At 42.1% G+C, this 21,566-nt stretch overlaps 1 protein-coding gene across 5 annotated transcripts in view; it reads right to left on the minus strand.

Annotated features, from left to right (window-relative positions):
• Positions 1 to 21,219, minus strand: part of brca2 (BRCA2 DNA repair associated) — a 131,382-nt gene extending 110,163 nt beyond the window's left edge. For 4 of the 5 annotated variants that reach the window (XM_038818061.1, XM_038818059.1, XM_038818060.1 and 1 more), the window contains exons 1-9: positions 21,085 to 21,219; positions 14,743 to 14,884; positions 14,320 to 14,562; positions 10,442 to 10,547; positions 7,331 to 7,386; positions 6,939 to 6,979; positions 6,753 to 6,864; positions 3,527 to 3,579; positions 1,907 to 2,030 (exon numbers count right to left, since the gene is read on the minus strand). In XM_038818061.1, the coding sequence (XP_038673989.1) occupies positions 1,907 to 2,030; positions 3,527 to 3,579; positions 6,753 to 6,864; positions 6,939 to 6,979; positions 7,331 to 7,386; positions 10,442 to 10,547; positions 14,320 to 14,562; positions 14,743 to 14,800 (793 nt within the window). In that variant the 5' untranslated portion in view covers positions 14,801 to 14,884; positions 21,085 to 21,219. The remainder of the gene's footprint in view (positions 1 to 1,906; positions 2,031 to 3,526; positions 3,580 to 6,752; positions 6,865 to 6,938; positions 6,980 to 7,330; positions 7,387 to 10,441; positions 10,548 to 14,319; positions 14,563 to 14,742; positions 14,885 to 21,084) is intronic. The other variant, XM_038818058.1, reaches the window with a different exon arrangement.
• Between the last annotated feature and the right edge of the window lie 347 nt (positions 21,220 to 21,566).

Consider the following 21,566-nt stretch of genomic DNA (forward strand, 5'->3'; position numbering starts at 1 on the left):
TGCGGGAGCAAGGTGATACACTGAAGGAAGTGGAAGAGGTATTATCGCAGCACAGTGATCAACCCACCCCGATGGGGAAGGAGCTGCGGAAGTTGATAAGAGACCAACAAAGGTCTGTGAGCCAAAATGGAAGACCTGGAAAACAGATCCAGGCGACAAAATCTGAGGATTGCGGGTCTGCCAAAAGGGGTGGAAGGTCCGAGGCCGAAGGAGTATTTTGCCACAATGTTGGCGAAGCTATTGGGGGAGGGGGACGATCCCTCCTGATATGAACTGGATCGGGTTCATCGGTCATGGAGACCTATACCAAATGCGAGTGAGCTGCCAAGAGTAGGATCTCTGTTTCCATAGTTACAGCGTGAAGGAGAAGGTCCTGTGCTGGGCAAAGCAGAAGCGGGTGGTGCAGTGGGCTGGAGCTGGTGTACGCATATACCAGGACTTTACGGTGGAGCTGGCGAGGAGGCGGGCTGCCTTCAGCCGGGTGAAGAAGGCACTGTACACCAACAAGGTGCAGTGCGGCATAGTATATCCAGCTAAGTTGAGGGTGACCTACGAATCCAAGGACTTTTATTTTGGGACAGCGAAAGAGTTTGCAAAGGCAGAAGGACTGTGGCAGAATTGAGAAATGGTCATGTACCGGGTATGTAGCCTCATGTAACTTTATTTTTTTCACTGTGTGTTGGTCTATGTATAGATGTATAGATTTGGACAAGGGAAGAGTTGGAACTTTCATTTGCAATGATGGTTCTTTGGGGCTTGGGTGCGCATGTTGGGGTTGTGTCCTAAAGGGGATTTCTTGGTTTTCCTGGGACTGGGCAAGGGGGAAGGAGACCCAGGCGGGGTCCTCCACGCTGGCCAGTTTAAGCCAGCCAGTGAACGGGAGTGAGGTGGAGTTGGGGGGCGCAGCCATCGGAGCCTGGAAGAACAGGTTTCGGTGAGTCTAGCCAAGGTGAAAAGTTGGGGGAAGGAACTGAGGTTCGGGGGAGGAGTCTGGGAGGGGGGTGTCTGCAATTCATGGGTGTCATTCACTGTACTGTTTCGGGGATTGGATGGCATTGAATATTAGGGGGGGTGGACTGTATATGTCAATGGTGACCACAGGCGATTTATTTTTCTTTCTTTTCCCACCTTGGGAGGGTTTGTTTTATTTGATGCTTATATTGTCAGGTGGGCCGTTGTTTGGGGGGTGGTGGGAGGATGGGATCGTTGTTGTTAATAAGGGGATTGGCATTGTATTCGTTACCGTTTATGGTTTGTTGGTGGGGTGTAAATTCTAGAGAAAATGTGAAAATGGAGAATAAAAATATTTATATAAAAAAACCTCATACTTTATCTTCTATAATCGCAGGAAGCAAACCGCTACCCCCGGTGGCGATGCTGACCACCACTCCAGCAAAATTCACCGCGGTGCAATCAGAGAGGCAAAGGCCACGACATCAGTCTTCCTCCTCACCATGAGTTCCGGCTTCTCTGAACCCCCAAATCTCACCACCAAGGAATCTGGGTCCTCCTCCACTATCCTGGCTAAGGCCGCCAACACTCTCGTCCAGAATCTTCCCAATTTTTCACAACCCCAAAACATGTGCACGTGATTCGCTGGTCCCCGCCCACACCTCTCACACGCATCTGCTACCCACTGAAGTATTGCATTTTTGTACTTATTGCAATTAACTTAATAAATTCCGTGAAGCTTATCACAGCACACTTGCAGCCAGAGAGGTCTCCCAACCCATCCCAACCGAGAAAAACCTTCTCACCCATATTCACAGCCAGTGATTGACCATGTTATCTCATGGGCTCTCTATTCCTGACTTCTCAATCACAGACAAGGCTCTGTTCAATTCCTCAGTTTTTCCACTTACATTGAGCGATAGAAGCTAATTTTAAAGAAAACAATTATACTTACCATAACTCTGATTAACAGCTTCCAATTCTTCATTTTCTTCCTCCCCAATTACAGGCATTGCACGGGTACTGTTTAAACCAACAGCAAATGCATGACATTGCACATTTAAGTTGCTGTGTAAAAGCTGTAAGCAAAATGAATAACTGATTAGAATGTCAATAGTGCAGATAATGAATTAGTATTTTATTTTTCAAATCTGCTAAACAGATCAATTATTTTGATTCCGGTAGCAAGACCAATCAACTTAGCAGTCCTCCTGTGTAACTGCCAACAGTACTGTAAAAGATACATAAGTATGCTATTTATCTAGCTATTTGGTGAAAGTAGCTTGCTTCCCCCCCACCCCCAGTTCCCTGGTTTCCCCACTCAGCAATCTGGCAGGTTCACTAGCCAAAGTCATGAATTTTGCACCCAGTCAACAGAAATACTGTACAAAAATCAGAAGTCATCTATAATTTTTGTGCTAAACCTCTGACTGGTCATGTAACTAAATGTTAAATTCTGTAGACTGTGGACGGAGACTATCTTCTTAGTTCATGTCCTTTTAAAATGCAATTTAAAAAGTACATTGAGAATTTTCAATCCTGGGCGCACTTAATTTGGTTTTATCCAAAAAAATGTTACACAACGTACTTTATTAAATCAAGAAAGCAAACAAGCACTATAATGTTACATTAATTCATTCATGATATTACAGTGGAATATTGGAGGAAAACAGGCCAACAATTAGCAAATTGAAGAACTAGTTCAAAATAGGCAGCAACACCAAGGGATATTGCACATAAGTATTTTATGTAAGCTAATTCCGAATTACTTTCACCCCAGTGGTTGATGTATTTAATTAAGTAACTTTAAACAATCAAGCTACTGTATTTTTGACTAATCCATTACATTCACCTTGAGGATGAAAATCTTCACCCAAGAAGTGCAGGAAAACAGTCAGAAAATAGGCCAGGACATTGAAATATGAAGTTCTAGCCTGTGCTGGAAGTCTTGGAAGAAATAAAAGCCCTGCCTATCCCTTACAAGTGTTAGCCCTGTAAACGGGAGAGAAAAATATGACCTCTAACTCCAAGAAAGTCAACATATTCTCAAAAGTCAGTATACCCACCACTAAAAAGCATATGGTCTCAAAATGGATTGAGACCCCCACTTGGCAGTTCAGACTGGAGTTATGGCCTGGACAATAAAGCAACAACAGCTTTGTTTAAACCAATTCCATACAAAGGAGCTCTCTGTGTTCCAAGAAGCTGGGAGGGGGGAAAGCACAGCCTCTCCTCAAACCAGTACATTTTATGGGCAGGCAACCACTACGAGCACCATACCTACATGGAATCTACATTAAACGGGGTGACATTCCACTGTCCCACGTACTTCAACAGTATCAGTTGCAGACTTGACTAGCAGGCTTCTTCCCAGTATAATTATGCAAATCTGTGCCCTGCGGAATTTCTGTCCCTAGTTGCTAAATATGCACAACTATTTGCCATCTTAGCGAGTCACTTATGCCAAAAACCTCCTTGCATCATTAAATGATTTTGGTGAGTGACAATGTTCACTCTGAAATTAGATTTATAAATCATACTCGTGCCAAATAGACCAACAGATACACAAGCTTACCAAAGGCACTTGTGCTTCCTTTGGCTTGTCTTGGTGAAAATCATTTTCTTTGGCTAAAAAACACAATAAATTATTTATGAAGAAACATATGAATCTACTGTAAGCACTTGTTAGCTTTTCCTATCAGTCATTCTTAACATTGAGGGGCGGCAAGTGGCGCAGTGGTTAGCACTGAGACTGTGGCGCTGAGGACCGGGTTCGAATCCCGGCCCTGGGTTACCATCCATGTGGAGTTTTCACATTCTCCCCATGTCTGCGTGGATTTCGCCCCCACAATCCAAATATGTGCAGGCTAGGTGGATTGGCCATGCTAAATTGTCCCTTAATTGGAAAAAAAAATAACTAGGTACTCTACATTTATTTTTTTAAAACTCATTCTTAACATCCAGATTCAAATGCTCCAGTCTCAATACCAAGGAATGTGTTTCTAGGTATCATGATGTCAGAATCTGGATGACAATTGTAATTTAAGAACATGAGCTGATGTTCATGACGACCTGCACCACCTGCTATGCATAAAAATGGGAGAGAAGAGTAGTTTATCAACATAAGGAAGTCACAAGAAGAGGAATATGTTGGAGGGTTGAAAATGTAAGATTCTGGGGAAGCTGAAGAACAAGAAGCAAAATGAAAGCCACAAAAAGTTTAAGTGTAGGACCCAGGGAAGATACACATACAACTGTCAAAACAAAGAACTAATGGAATTTAAATCGCCAAATCTAGCCAAAGCAATGTACAAGAAAGATTGCTTAATAAAAAGTGCAACAAGAAATTTCAATGGTTGCAAAACAAGGGGGACTTTAAAAAAAGTGTTATTTGTTCACAGGATGTGGACATCGCTGGCTAGGCCAGCATTTATTGCCCTTGAGAAGATGGTGGTAAGCTGTCATCCTGAACTGCTGCAGTCCATGTGGCAAAGGTACACCTACAATGCTGTTAGAGAGGGAGTTCCAAGGTTTTGATTCAACAACATTGAAAGGATCGTGATATAGTTCTAAGTCAGCAGTGCATATGGTTTGGAGGGGATTTTGCAGGTGGTGGCGGTCCCATACATCTACTGCCCTTGTCCTTCTAGGTGGTAAAGGTCACAGGTTTGGAAGGTGCTGCCAAAGAAATCCTGCGGAGTTCCTGCAGTGCATCTTGTAGATGGTATGGTATATTCTACTACTACTGTGCCTTTGTTGGGATGCATGAATGTTTAAGATGGTGGGTGGGGTCCCAATCATCAGGCTGCTTTCTTCTGGATGATGGAGTGGAGACTATTCCAATACACTCTCCTGACTTGCGCCTTGTAGATGGTGGACAGTCTAGGAATTCAGGAGGCAAGTTACTCACCACAGAATTCTCAGCCTGACCTGCTCCAGCAACTACAGTATTTACATGGCTGCTCCAGTTCAGTGTTTGGTCAATGGTAACCCTCAGGATGTTGATATTTGGGATTTAGCGATGGCAAGGCCTTTGAATGTCAGAGGGAAGATGATTAGATCTTGTCTTGTTGGAGATGGTTATTGCCTGGTATTTGTGTGGCAGAAATATTATTTGACGCCTATCAGCCCATGTCTAAATAATGTCCACGTCTTCCTGCATATGGACACGGACTGCTTGCTCGGACTCCTTGATGCCCGGGGCTGGTTTAGCACACTGGGCTAAATCGCTGGCTTTTAAAGTAGACCAAGACAGGCCAGCAGCACGATTCAATTCCCGTACCAGCCTCCCCGAACAGGCGCCGGAATGTGGCGACTCGGGGCTTTTCACAGTAACTTCATTGAAGCCTACTCGTGACAATAAGCAATTTTCATTTCATTTCATGTCACACTCGATTGGATGCTGTCTTGATATCAAGGTCAGTTTCTCTATCATCACCCTTAAGTGTTGAGTTGAAACGGCAAGCAACAGAAAGGACTGGGTCATACTGATGGCTGAGTGTGGTGTTCATTAAAGCGGTCACCCTGTTTGTATGGAGTTTCTCCAATGTAGAGGACACTGCATTGGGAGTAGTGAATACAGTAGACAAAATTGGAGCTGCAAGTGAAATATTGCTTCACCTTAAAGGAGTGCTTGGGGCGTTGAATGGTGAGGATGTAAAGGGCAGGTTTTGCACCTTCTGTGTTTGCAGGAGAAGGGGATGAGGAGTTGGACGTGATGGAGGAGTGGACCAGGGTATCATGGAGGGAGCGGTGCGTGCTGAATGCTATCAGGGAAGGTGAGAGGTTTTTCGTGGAGGCATCCTACTGGTGTTGGCGGAGGTGATCCTTTGAATGCAGAATGTGGTAAGATGTAAAGTGAGGGCAAGGAGGAGCCTACCATAGTTCTAGAGGAACCCTTTTTGCCTCTGCCTTTCTCCATGCCCCATAATAGCTTATTGCCAAGTGGACGTCAATGTCCCTTCGGAACACCCCACTTGATTTTACATCTTTGGTCAACAGGGAGTTCCACATTTTCAAAATCTTTTGAGCACTATTTTCCTCAGTTTGCATTTGATTAGCTGAGCTCCAATTCTAAGATTTAAAATAATTCTACAATTAAAAAAGTCTTGCTCCAGATTATCATTCTGAAAAATAATGTTAAAAATCACCCTTAAACAGAAAGAGAATGGCAAAACATTTATTCTAAAAATAGACCTATTCCAAAATTAGCTTCAAATGACAACTTTTTAATTTTGTTTTTGGAATACTTATGATTATCATGTTCATATTCCACAAACACTCAATGCTCAGAAAGTTCACTGGCGGCATGGTATTAAGCACTGCTGCCTCACAGCGCCAGGGACCCGGATTAGATTCCTGCCTTAGGTCACTGTCTGTGTGGAGTTTGCACATTCTCCTCTTGTCTGCATGGGTTTCCTCCGGGTGCTCCGGTTTCCTCCCACATTCCAAAGATGTGCAGGTTAGGTGGATTGACAATGCTAAATTGTCCCTTAGCGTTCAAAAGGTTAGGGGGTTTATTGGGTTACAGGGATAGGGTGGATCGTGGGCCTAGGTAGGGTGTTCTTTGAAATGGTCGGTGCAGACTTGATGATCCGAATGGCCTCCTTCTGCACTGTAGTGATTCTATGGATGAATTAATGGTGTTCAACTATACATTATATCCAAACTTTCAACAAATTAAAAATTAAACTTAAAAAAAAACCTTCAAAATCTAGCTGTCTTTTTGTAATTGATAATCTGTGCACTCAGGTCAAAGAAAAATCTGACAGCAATAAAAAAAAACTGCTTTCACAACTTACCTTTACATATAATAACAGTTGGATTCAATGATGGAGGAGTTGCTAACGAACTCGTCCAAGACATGTCAGGGTCCAACTCAGCTCCCAGGCTCTCTGAAATCTTTGACATGACCTAGTTAAGAAATAAAGATTTGCAATATTTTTCTTTAAAAGCCCATCAAATAACTAAAATAAATGAATGCTTACCTCAGATGATGCTGGAGGGCTAAAAAACGAACACCCATCATCTGGGGGAAAAAAAAATTTTTTTTTTAAATTTCAAAATTTGTGTCCCTTACCATAAATTTAATTAACATTTTGCAAAATATTGCAGTTATTAATTTCCCTGAATGAACAGCATAGCTGGGATTCTCCGATATGGGTACGCCCCGCCACCATTGCTAGAGACAACGGAGAATTTGGCACTCAGCCAAAACTCCATTCACTGCAGCAGGAATGGAGAATCCCGCCAATGTGAACGGACAGAGAATTTTAACAGTGTGCTGGTGAACAAGTTAGACAATTCCTTGGTCAACATTTGGAAGTGTCACGAGCATCTGCACAATCCATTGCTAGATTCACAAAGACGTTATACCTACCTCGGATAGAGCAAGGATGCTGTGGGGTTCTGCAAGTATTATGGAAGAGAGCAGGGCTAGAATTATGTAAAAGAAAAAATAATTAGTCTCTTTTTTTTTGCTGAATTTGTATGTCACATTCTCACTGTTACTACGAGGAATGGTTTATTGAGTATTTTTCACTTCACTGCAGATATGGTCATTCAGATTCACAATATTTCCTTTTTTCAGCAGGAAGGAATGTTAAGCGTATGAAAAGAACACTCAAAAACTTGGTATTTTATTTATTTTATGTACAATACACATCTGGAAGTTGTTTAAAGTGTAAGCATGTTTAACCTCTGAAACCTAACAGTTTTAAATTGGATCCCAGAACTGAAATAAACTTCATATACCTGGATTTTTGGCATACTAACCAATTGCCATTAAAAATCTAAAAGTATTTTAGATTTGCAGAAATGTACAGCATCCTTTCACTGATATTAACCCTCCTACCCACCTTACCCCTATCACCACTTAAAAGATATGAATATTTTCTAAAAGACTTCAAATGGTGCTAAAATGGCTATCTCACTCCTTGGGAAAACAAGAGCTTTAGTTAGTTGGGCAATAGTGATCCCCTGTGCATAAAATAAAGTGTTGCATTTTATGAATGAAGCTTTAAGGTGATTCTTTTCTTGCTAAGATCTAGCACTGATAAACATGTCTGAATTTATTTTATAGGTTGAATTTCTTCCCATATATAGAGTCATTTTATACGACCATTCATTGAATAAAGTCTCAAGTAACTCTACCATAATGTAGATTACACATTACAGAGTGAAACAGTTATTTTTAGCAATACTTAATGGTCTTCACTACTGTTACTGGAAGTGCTGTAAATGAATAGTTATGTTGCTTGCAATGGTTTTAACAACATAATTGAATATTGATTTTCTTTTCTCTGACCAACAGGACTGATTTCCAAACAGAATGTTATTATCAAACATATGTAATCCAGGACTCTGAAAAGCACTGCAAACTCCTGTATAACTGAACTGCTTTTACTTATTTACTTAAAGCTCATAAACAATGAAACTTTGATCCTATCAGTTTGAGTTTAATTTAATTCCGAGTTGCTGAAGGGATTATGCCAATTCCTCCAGCTTTCCGAACTTCCTTTTTGTAGTTATTCTATACATTAATTATATTTGTTTGGTTTTGTGTTCAAATATCTCTTTCACGGATACCTTTTCCCCTGCCCAAATTTTTCAAATTTGATTTAACCTCCTCCAAATGTTTAACATCAGTAGAGAACAGTTTAATAGCTAAAACAGAAGTAGGGCTGTCGAACACTTCAAAATGATGCTACTCAAATGATACTACCTCTGAACTGTCTGAATTAATTTAAGAGGGGTACACCACAGCGCTTCCTCCAGCACACATATAACAGAAAAGGAACTTAAAAACTATCATATGAAGGTACATGCTATTCAGATGACAGCCCTCTTGAAAAATAGATTCTACAATATATGACCTTTCCATCTGCATGCTTCCGGAAACCGTTATAATATAAGAGATAAGTTTTAAGGGTTTCTTAAAGGATGAAAGCGAGTTAGAGGGGCAGAGGTATGCAAGAGGATATTCAAGAGCATGGAGCTTGGTAATTGAAGGCACTATCCGCAGTGGCGGAGCAATTAAAATTGCAGATACATACATTTTTAAAAATAAATTTAGAGTAGCCAATTAGTTTTTTCCAATTAAGGGGCAATTTAGTGTGGCCAATCCACCTACTCTGCATATCTTTTTGGATTGTGGGGGTGAGACCCACCCAAACACGGGGAGAATGCGCAAACTTCACACGGACAGTGACCCAGAGCCGGGATCGAATCTGGGACCTCGGCGCAGTGAGGCCGCAGTGCTAACCCACTGCGCCACCATGCTGCCCTACAGATACATAAATTAAGGCTTCTCAGAGGTTTGTGGTGTTGGAGGACATTCCAGAAAAAGAATGGGTGACGAAACGAAGACGAGCATTTAAAAATCAAGATGTTGCTTGACCAGGAGCCAATGTAGGTAAGCCAGCACAGAAGCGATAGAGAAGCAGGACTTGCTGAGGGTTAAGACATGGGTAGCTTAGTTTTGATAATCTCAAGTTTTCAGAGTAGAATAGCCAGGAGTGCTTTGGAATAGTTGACACGAGGTAACATAGGCATGAATGAGGGTTTCAGCAGCAGATTAGCTGGGGTTTGAAGTAATCAGACAATGATAAGTCAGTGGGTCGAGGCGGTTTTAGTGACAGTACGATCATGAATATGCAACACTAGTGGTTGCCAGCAGACTGATTTAATAACAAGCTGTTGTCAGAGAGGAGGATGGGGTTGGAAGCTGGGGAATGGAATTTGGAGCAGTGACTGAAAACAATAGCTTCAGTCATCCTAATATTTAATTGGAAGAAGTTTCTGCTTATCCAGTATTAAATATTGGATAAGAAGTTTGATAATTTAACAACAGTGGTGGAGTTTGAGAGAGGCGATGGTGTCATTGCCATAAAAAACGAGGGGCTGCATGAATATGAAAAACAGATGATAAATCCTCAACTTTAAAAAACATTAATGGGATGTGGACATCGCTGCCTGGGCCAGCAATTATTGTCCTAGAACGGAGGACATTTAAGTGTGAATCTGGAGTCATATGTAGGCCAGACTACGAAAGGCTGGCAAATTTCCTTCCTTAAAGGATATTAGTGAACTAGAAGGGTTTTTAGAAAAATTGACAATGATTTCATGATCATTATTAGACTTTTAATTCCCAATTCTTATTGAATTCAAATTGCTGTGGTGGGATTCAAACTGCATCCCCAGAGCCTTATCCAGGATTACTAATCCAAACTAAAGGCCACTACACCACCACCTCCTCACGAACCATAAAAAATTTAGGAGCTGGGTTTCCCACTGCTTCACATCCTCAGAATTAACCTTCCACTAGATGGGAGAATGGGACCAAATACTCCTCACAACCATATTAATATAAAATTGACTCTTGAAAAAGAAGAGGGTCATACAACCAGGTTTCTGACAGCAACTGCTCTCAAAAGAAAAGCCCACCTAGAGTGTCCTGTGCTTAAAAAAGAGCGTGATGAATTGAACATACCTTTTCAGTAAAGAAATATCAGAGATTGGATTTAAGGTTTCATTCTCTCTCATTTTGTATGGAGGTACTTTTCCTTGTGCCGCAGACAAATAATTGCTGCTTCCCGCTAGAGTAAATTCATAACAAACATGTTGTTACATGGTGGAAAAATTGATCCCAATGTTAATATGACTATGAATAAAATGCTAATGCTATTGTTAGCCTTGTCATAGGTTAGCATTAAGTTAACATCACAATTATATGATTGCCGTATATTGATGGGCAAACTGATTGGATTCAGGCTAACGTCTACATGGAGTTCCGATCGTCCAGTTATGAAGTAAAGGTACCAATCAGAAGGTTGCATTTCCCCACAGGGAGAGATAGGTAACTAGATAGTAAGCTCTGAAAAATAGCTCTCTCATATTTGTTACAAGATAACTACAGCACTGTATTCGCAAGCTTCTCACCCCAGACCGGTTAACTGTCTACCTGCTTGGCTCAGGAACTGTGTAGTTGGATGGTCTGTAATACTGTTTCTTTTAAATAAATGAGAAGGCAACACTAATTGATTAAAATATATTTCAAAGAACAAAAGGAGATTAGAGAGAGTTTCATATTTCAAAAACACAGTTTTTCTGCACCATAGAATGATGGGGCACAGGATCTTCAATGGGAAAAGCTGGTAAGTGAATAAAAGTGATCTAATGTAATCCAATCAGATGTATTTCAAAAGGATAAATGGTTCTGATGGTATCCATCGCACCATCCTAAAGATGTGCATACTTCATCTTAAGAAATCTATAAATTCTCAAAGTCGATCCTCATTATTCAAAACACTTATATTAATAAATTCTAAGATAATGGAATCTACTATTTGTTTTCAATTATTAGCTGTAAAGTTCTAACCTAACCTAATTTTTCACATTTCTGATAACATTATTACTCATCAGAACTATCAAATTGCTAAAGCATCTCTGGTGAATCATTAGACACCTCAAAATCCTTGCTATACTTCTAAATAATTTACAATCCCATCAAAACCCCTTGCTCTACCTCCACTGCAGTTGTCAATTAATCCCTTACTTTTTTCCCCACTAATTCAAGAATCTCCAAAGTTCTCTCCTTTTCATCCTCTGGTCTTTATTCATAACATTACCGTGGTGGTTTGTCACTGTTGCTATCTATTTAAGACAGTTGGGATTTCTATTCTACATTCATAAAATTATGGAGCTACAAAACAAACTAGGATAACAAAAGTCCATTTCAAGTTGAATAACAATGTAGAACAAGGCGACATCGGTACATGTTCCTAAAATACAAGCTCAAGTTGGATGTAGAATGCATAGAGTGAATGCAATAAGGTAGAAATTCTGGAATCATTCAGCAGTTATATGGCATGATTGGCAGGAAATAGACCTAAATGTTTCAGTGGAAGTATAAACTTCATGGATATAATGGTCTCCCTCATACCTCGAGCTTCCTTCAGATTCAATTTTCTTGGTGTTACAAAATTTCCACACAGCTCCAGAGGCAATTAAAATTCAGCGTCAACTCTTGAAAGATAATTGTTCTCATGGGTTTAACCAAGGTACACCTCTTACCTTTGATCCCTTAATCTTTAGCCCTTCTTCATTATATGACCTTGTTATGACATCTTTTTCTCCATTGCTTGATTTCCTTTGTGCAAAACACTCTTCAATATCCCTGAACTCTTTATATAGTCATCTCTTGTTCCATTGAAATTTCAAGTATTCTTCTACATGCTATTTCTCCTCCTCAAATTTTCATGTCCATTGAGTCTAAATTTCAACAGTTTCCTGTTCTATCTCACTCTAGTCTAGAATTTTAAACTGTAGCTCCGTCTTTCCACCAACCTTGTAATTACTATTTCTTTTTTTTTTAAATTATTTAAAAATTTTTTTAGAGTACACAATTTATATTTTCCAGTTAAGAGGCAATTTAGCGTGGCCAATCCATCTAGAACAAAAACAAAGATCAAAGAAAATTACAGCAGAGGAACAGGCCCTTCGGCCCTCCCAGCCTCCGCCAATCCAGATTCTTTATCTAAACCTGTCGCCTACTTTCCAAGGATCTACTTCCCTCTGTTCCCCGCCCGTTCATATATCTGTCTAGATGCATCTTAAATGATGCTATCGTGCCCGCCTCTACCACCTCCGCTGGCAAAGCGTTCCAGGCACCCACCACCCTCTATGCAAAAAACTTTCCACGCACATCTCCCTTAAACTTTCCCCCTCTCACTTTGAAATCGTGACCCCTTGTAATTGACACCCCCGACACCCCCAATCTTGGAAAAAGCTTGTTGCTATCCACCCTGTCCATACCTCTCAATTTTGTAGACCTCAATCAGGTCCCCCCTCAACCTCCGTCTTTCCAACGAAAACAATCCTAATCTACTCAACCTCCCTTCATAGCCAGCACCCTCCATTACAGGCAACATCCTGGTGAACCTCCTCTGCACCCTCTCTAAAGCATCCACATCCTTCTGGTAATGTGGCGACCAGAACTGCATGCCGTATTCCAAATGTGGCCTAACCAAAGTCCTATACAACTGTAACATGACCTGCCGACTCTTGCACTCAATACCCTGTCCAATGAAGGCAAGCATGCTGTATGCCTTCTTGACCACTCTATTAACCTGCGTTGCCACCTTCAGGGTACAATGGACCTGAACTCCCAGATCTCTCTGTACATCAATTTTCCCCAGGACTCTTCCATTGACCATATAGTCCACTCTTGAATTGGATCTTCCAAAATGCATCACCTCGCATTTGCCTGGATTGATCTGCCATTTCTCTGCCCAACTCTCCAATCTATCTATATTTTGCTGTATTCTCTGACTGCCCCCCTCGCTATCTGCAACTCCACCAATCTTAGTACCATCTGCAAACTTGCTAATCAGACCACCTATACCTTCATCCAGATCATTTATGTATATCACAAACAACATTGGTCCGAGCACGGGTCCCTGTGAAACACCACGAGTCACCTTTCTCCATTTTGAGACACTCCCTTCCACCACTACTCTGTCTCCTGTTGCCCAGCCAGTTCTTTATCCATCTAGCTAGTACACCCTGGACCCCATGCAAATTCACTTTTTCCATCAACCTGCCATGGGAAACATTATCAAACGCCTTACTGAAGTCCATGTATATGACATTGACAGCCCTTCCCTCTCATCAATTAACTTTGTCACTTCCTCAAAGAATTCTATTAGGTTTGTAAGACATGACATTCCCTGCACAAAACCATGCTGCCTGTCACTAATAAGTCTATTTTCTTCCAAATGTGATGAGATCCTATCCCTCAGTATCTTCTCCAACAGTTTGCCTACCACTGACGTCAAGCTCACAGGTCTATAATTCCCAGGATTATCCCTGCTACCCTTCTTAAACAAAGGGACAACATTAGCAATTCTCCAGTCCTCCGGGACCTCACCCATGCTCAAGGATGCTAGCCTGCACATCTTTTGGGTTGTGGGGGCAAGACCCACGCAAATACGGGGAGAGCCGGGATCGAACCTGGGACATTGGCGCCGTGAGGCAGCAGGGCTAATACACTGCGCCACCGTAATCACTATTTCTTAATTTACCACATTCTTTCATCTCTTATAACCATCGTTATGTTGTGCATTATGGTGTTTAGCTCTTCAGTTTATGTTTCTCAATAAAAAACGGTAACATCTCGTTTGTGTTGGACTCAAATGTTCTGACGTTTGTGCTACAGGATATGATGCAGCAAACTCAGATAGTTTGGCACGACATTCTGACTTATGCTGCATCATAAAATGTCACATTTAATATTCAGGTTTTGCAAGGTGTTCAGGATATCAAGTATGATAAATAATTTGGATTTTTTTCAGAGATTTGATGACTTACCTCTTTTCAACCATGTTTGATCATTCCCTTTTTCTGGGGGGAATACTGAGGGGGTCATTAAAGTCACGCCACTGAAGATTGATGGAGTACAATCGAGCTGACTGTACAAAGGCTTCTTTTGCCATGGAGTTTTGAAATAACTTGATGTAAAGGAATGGGCATCATCTCTACGTTGGTTAAACTTGTTAGAAGCTGCTGACAAACTAAGTTCTTCAAACCAATTTGGACATAATGGTCCCAAATCTGTTATGAGGGACAAAATGAGTTTTTTTAAAAAAGATACCAATTCAACCCTGATAATCAAGGTGGTTAAGATAGAGAGAACAGTAATCTTGAGGAATGCATGTCACGTAATGCAGTTCCATAAAGCAGCAATATCACAAAAACAACTTTAAGCTATCAGTAAAGTTTTGTGTTTCCTACCTTCTTGACATAGGACTGCAAAATCAAACATGGCCATCCCCAATTTCTGTTCTGTCATCTAATTCAACAATGCAAGCTCAAGAGAACGCACTGCTGGCAGATTAGATCATTAAAATTGGAACCCATTTTAATTCAGCTACTCCTGTGAAAACAAAATATTTAACATTTCCAGAATTATTTTTGTTACAGAAGCAAAAAAGAAGGCTTCAAATAATGAGAAATTAGTGTTGTCAGTACTTGCTTCTTTTTATTTTCCTCATTTTCATCAATAAACAACCAAAGAAAAGAACAATCAAATACAATAACAATCCCCCCACACAAACCGTACCTTGCTCAATATACAGACCAAAACATCCAACCATATATTCCAGGTAAAAAACAAAAATTATCAATCTGCAAACAGTGCAACCAGCCGACCCCCCCACCCCAAAGTTCAATGGCAACCAATTCTCAAAAGTGCAAAATAAACAGTCCCAATGAATTGGGAAGCCTTTCCTTCATATCCTTCAGCTGAAACTTCACCTCCCAAGAGTCAAAGAATCTTAAGTAGGTCCCCCCTGCCAAGCACAGGCACAGGATTGAGAAGCTGACCTCCGTCCCAACAGGACCCGCCTCCGGGTAATCAGTGAGCCCCTACACCCGCCTGCCACCTGAGGCGATCCGACACTCTGAAAATGGCTTCTAGGGGCCCTGGTTCCAAGTTCACGAGCAGTACCCCCGAGATGACACCGAAAACCTCCCTCCAACAAACCCCTCACATTCCACATCACTATCCTAACTGGGGGCCTCTCACCGCACCCCCTCCCCTCCTATCCGCCATCATAACTCCAGGCACTGCCCACTGGATGTTGCCATCAAACCCCTTCCCCCTCCCAAATCCCCCCCATCCACTACCTCTGAAGAACACCTCACCCAGTATTCATCCCCTCCCCGACTTTTCACACCTACAAGGCCCATCAAAAGTTGATCTACCAGGCTCCAATGGCCGCAGCCCCTCCCCCCGACACATTCCCATTCACTAGCCAGCTTGAGCTAGCCAGTGTTGAAGCCCCCCCCCCCCCCGAGGAAAACAAAGAAATCCCCTTCAACACATAACCAGTGTAAACACACAAACCCCAAAAAGCCACCATTGCAAAAAATTATTTTAAAATCCTAACTCCTACCTTGTCCAAATAGGCAACTTCAACTCATTTAACACATATAACATGAGATTAAAAAATAGAGCTATATACAATCTTCCACCACCCTACCCTCAGTCCAAGGCCAATCCTCAGTCCCAATTCTCACTTCTGCCCCAGTCCTTCTGCCTTCACAAACGCCTCTGCCATTTCCACCGTCTTGAAATAAGTCTTTGGAGCTGTAGGTCACTCTCAACTTAGCTGGGTACACTACGCCAAACTGCACGCCGCTGTTATACAGTTGTCTTCACTCGGCCGAAGGCCTCCTGCTTCCTCGCCAACTCCACTGTTAAGTCCTGGTAAATACGTATTTCTAGCTCCAGCCCACTGCACCTTCTGCTTCAGCCAATTCAGGGCCTTCTCCTTCACGCGGTACCTGTGGAAACAAACAATCACTGCTCTTGGCGATTCATTCGCCTTTGGTTTAGGCCTCAATGACCTATGAGCCCAATCCAGATCGTACTGAGAGGATTCTTCCCCCACCCCAACAGCTCCGCCAACATCTTGGCAAAATACTCCGTCAGCCTTGGGCCCTCCACCACTTCGGGCAGGTCCATGATCCTCAGATTTTGGCGCCTAGATCTGTTTTCCAGGTCCTCCACTTTGGGTCGCAGATCCTTGTTGGCCTCCACCACCCTCTGCAGCTCCTCACCCATCAAGATGAGCTGATCGCTGTATTGCGACAAGGCCTTCTCCACTCCTTCAGTTTCTCACCCTGCCCCTGCACCGTGACCGATGTCCTCTACACCTTTGCCTTCAACAGGGCAATCGCCTCCTCCACCAGCACCTTCAATGCTGCCATCATCTCCTTGCTCATCACCTCCATGTGCTTTGCAAACTTTATCAAGTTCCAAAGTTAGATAATTTTTTTACGGGTTACATGACATCTATTACTTAGGTAAATTTTATTTGGCTGTCAAAAAAATGCATAGTATTGAATAAATCCATGAGAACAGGGACCGGAGATGGGTCATAATGGAAAATGGGCAGGCATGGTCACACAGGTCATATAGTGACAGATCCAGGTGGCCCTGATGCTTTCAGTGATATGAAAACTGAATTAGAGGGACAAATAAGGTGTGGTGGCTGAGGCAACAGCATGTGTAGGTTGAAAGATACCAAAAACCTTTGAGAGAAAGCGTAAATTAAGGATGAGGGAGTCGTTAGAAAACATAGGGATATGCAATGCAGATTTTTTTATATGAAGACAGTAGCTTTTAAAGAGTAGTGACAAAATTAGCAAGAAAATTATGATATTCCCAAAAAAGGAACCAAGATGGAAAAGTTTAGTAATGAGTAGTTGATGTGAAGGTATTGATGAAACAATTTGTGGATTTCATAGAGATGAGTTTGATGTCGGCTGCTGGAGCAGACTGTTGAGTAACAACAATTTCTATTGATCTGAATCAGGGACTGAGCTAGGAATAGAAGGCAGAAAGCACTTGCGAGATTATTGATCAGAGGGAATGTTTCTGGAGCATGAGGCTTAGGGGGAAGAATGGGAAAATCAGAAGCAATAAGTTCAAGATGAGGAATTGCTCAGACTAAACACTACAAAGCCAGAAGGGAAGACATTGCAATAAACCTGACAAATAAGTGACAAGAGCAGTTCCGAGGCTGTTTTTTGTGCTGAGTGACTCACCTCTTCAATCATCCTACCACCTAGATGTACAAATGAGGACTGTGATGTAATTTTCTCCACTTGCCTGGATGAGTGTGCACCATCTGCAAGATGCAATGCAGTATCCTGCCGAGCACCTCCAAACCCACAGCCCCTACTACCTAGAAGGACAAGGGCAGAAGGTGCTGGGGAACTCTTCTATTTTCAAATTCCACTCGAAATTATACACCACGCTGATTTGGAAATATATGGCCGTTCTTTCATCATCATTGGGTAAAGATCTTTTAACTCCTTACCCACCATTACTAAACAAACTGCAGCAATTCAAGGAGACAGCTCACTGCCACCTTCTCAATGTAAATAAGGATGGACAATAAATGTCAGGCTTCCCAGCAACACCCAAATCCCATGAATAATTAAAAAACTGATTTTGACAGAGGTAGGAAGGATGATAGAGAACAGTTTTAACTTGGAGACCAAATGTACAGCTGTTAAATTTGCTGATGTCACAATGATAGGTCGGAAAGTAAGTTGTGAAGAGTACATAAGTAGTCTGTGAAAGGGACAGAGGTTAAGTGAGTGGGAAAATATTTGACACATGAAGTATAGTGTGGGAAAATGTGAACATATCCACGTGGTAGGAGGAACAGAAAAGAAACATATTATTTAATGGAGAGAAATTGCAGAGCATGGAGATGCAGAGGGATCTGGGTGTCCTGGCACATGAATCAAGAATAGTGTGCAGATATAGCAAGTGCTTAGGATGGGAAATTAAATGTTGCCATTTATTGCAAGAGGAAGGGAATATAACAGTGTGGGTTATTTTGCTACAGTTGTACAGAAATTTGGTGAGACCACATTGAGAGTTCGGTTTAGTTCTGGTCTTTTTAGGAAAGAACATAAATATATCAGCAGTTCAGAGAGGGTTCACTTGACTGATACCGAGGGTGGGACGCTTATGTTATTAGGAAATTTAGAAGATTGAGAAGGGATCTTATTGATGGGACTTGACAGGGTGGATGCTGAAAAAAAATTCCCTTTGTGGGAGGTTAGAATTAGGGGACACAGTTTACTGTCTCCCATTTAAGAATTAAATGAGAAGAATTTATTTCAGAGTTGTGAATCTTTGGAACTCTTCCCCAGAGAGCAGTGAAGGCAGGGTCAATAAATATTTATAAGGCAGAGGTAGATAAATTATTGATTAACAAGGGAGTCAAAGGTTATCGGGGATAGAAGGAATGTAGAGTTGAGGCCGTGATCTTACTGAATGGCAGAGAAGGCTCGAGGGGTCAAAAAGCCTACTTCTGCTCCTAATTTGTAGTGCCAGGATAATACATGAAAATGAATTGAGACAATATCCAATTATGATTGAAACACTGTAACTGGGGAAGAAATTGTGGCGGAATATATCATTGAGCTGGAACAGTCTGAATTGAGACAATATCCAATTATGATTGAAACACTGTAACTGGGGAAGAAATTGTGGCGGAATATATCATTGAGCTGGAACAGTCTCAGTGAAGTGTAGTTGCCAAATCTTGATCAAACATAAGATGTCAATTACCTGAACCAGATAATACTGTAGATGAGAATAGCTTTATTTGTAAAATAATTTGTAAGCAATAAGAAACTAATTGGGAGTAGAGGATCAGGGCATGCACAGGAAGAATCACTGCAAGGAAATTAGAAGAAATATGGGAAAGTTCAATAAATTGACCTCCACAAAAGGTAATGGACAGGATTAGCACAGAAAGCAGAATAGAACAGCAGTGGATACTAAAGGTAAACTAAAATATGTTTATTTGCCTCCCCTGGAAAGTTAACAACCTGGTAATACAGTAGGAGAACAAGCAGATGTAGCACAGCAAATTAGAAAAGGATCAGGTTACACTGCACAGAGACCATTTGATCCACTGGTCTATGCCAGAATTAACTCTCCAGATGAGCTTCCTCCTGCTCCTCTTTCTCTGACTATCAGCATATCCTTCTATTCCTTTCCCATAATGTACTCATCTAGATTTGCCCGAGATGCATCAATGCAGTGATCCAAGAGAAATAGAAAAGGATAAAATAGGTCAGTGCTTACCTGCAGGTGACTGTAAACACTGGATGTATTAGCTATAGCATGGATACAGAATCCCAGGCCAAGATGAGCAGACTACACGTGCAAACAAGTAGATAAGATCATCTGCAAGTTACAATGGGCCAAATTTGCAGTGCCATTTGTTAATTTCTCTGCACATTTTTATTGGAAATTGTTCTAGCTGAAGTCATTTTACTGCATTGGCCTCTACGTGCAGATCGGGCTCGGTTTAGCTGGTTTAGCACAGTGGGCTAAACAGCTGGCTTGTAATGCATAATAAGACCAGCAGTGTGGGTTCAATTCCCATACCGGCCTCCCCAAACAGGTGCCAGAATGTGGCGACTAGGGGCTTTTCACAGTAACTTCATTGAAGCCTACTTGTGACAATAAGCGATTACTATCAGGATGTGTGAGAACCAATTTCAAGATTCCTTACTGAGAAATACAGTCTGCATTTCGAATATTGACTTTAATGACAAATCAGCTACAGAAAGTGGCAAAGAGACAGAAAGAAGAATGTGATTAGGAAGAAAAGATAAAGTTAAAAAATCGCCAGGAAATAGACTCCACAATTGTAAAAATTAAGTTTGTGCCAGCAAGGTTGTTTGGAAGTAATTAAAGATTGTCACACCATTAAAAAACATATACAGGCAACTCCCATCCTCGTCTCGCAAATTTAGTGGCCATCTATCGTGCATGTTTTATTAATGTCTCTCAGTTCAGCTTCTGGAGGAGCAGACTTGATATGTCAACGTACTTTGGCCAATCCCACCATCCTCTTTTAAAAATAGCAATTTTGCTGCCCATATCCTAACTCACACCTTGTCCTGTTTGCCCATCACCCTGGCGCTCACCGAATCTACACATACCGATTCTCCACATGCCTGCATGGGTTTCCTCCCATAGATTTTTTATTTCAAGGGTACACAACTATTTTTTTTTCTAAGGGGCAATTTAGCATGGCCAATTCACCTAGCCTGCACATCTCTGGGTTGTGGGGGTGAGACCCCCACAGACACGGGGAGAATGTGCAATACAGACAGGGGGCTGGGATCAAACCGGGGTCCTCAGCTCCATGAGGGAGCAGTGCTAACCACTGCACCACCTGCCACAGTCCAAAGGTGTGCAGGTTAGGTTATGGGGTGGGGGGAGTGGAGGGTCAGTGTAGACTCGATGGGCCGAATTACCTCCTTCTGCACTGTAGAGATTCTATGAATCCTCGGATTTCTGTCTTCCTCTAATTCTAGCCTCTTGCCCAGATTTTAACCCACATCGTTGCCTTCAGCTGCTCGAGCCCTGCTCACGTCTCCCGTGTGGCCACAATATTGCTGCATGCATTCGGCAGAGTGGCAAATGGTGTTTGAATCTCCTGTGAGGGGCTTGGGGTCACTTCAATCCCCGAGGGAGAAAAAAACCTGAGAAACTTGCTGGGCGCATCCGGATTACAGATTTCTACCCACTTCGAATAGAGAGGCAAGCAATTAATTCCATTCCCAATCCGCGACAAAACGACTTCCATGCCACTGGGTCAAAGTTATAATCCCTCCGAATCTGCACCGTAACTCCTGCCGTTTTCCAGAACCTTCTCCTCTTCGCGCGCGCTCACACCGCCACTGGTCATTGGTCCGTCGCTCCCTCGCCGGCAGCCAATCGGAGGAGACGCTTTCTCTGTTTGCGCCAATCCGATGACGGGCTGGGCGGGGACTTGTGACGTCATCAGCGACGTGGTCATGGTTAAAGTTTCTCACAGGAACAGAATCAACAAAAGTCCCTGCGCGGGAACTGGGATTAAACTCCGGGACGGTTTAGATACGTCACAGCACAGGGACAGTCCCAGAGGGCTACAGAGAATTCTAGAACCGGGACATAGATTCAAGATAACTGGCAAAAGGTGTTGAGGGGTCCGTGTGAAGTTTGCACATTCTCCCCCTGTCTGCCTGGG

This window comes from Scyliorhinus canicula, chromosome 14 (genome assembly GCF_902713615.1).
Source record: "Scyliorhinus canicula chromosome 14, sScyCan1.1, whole genome shotgun sequence".
NCBI lineage: Eukaryota > Metazoa > Chordata > Chondrichthyes > Carcharhiniformes > Scyliorhinidae > Scyliorhinus > Scyliorhinus canicula.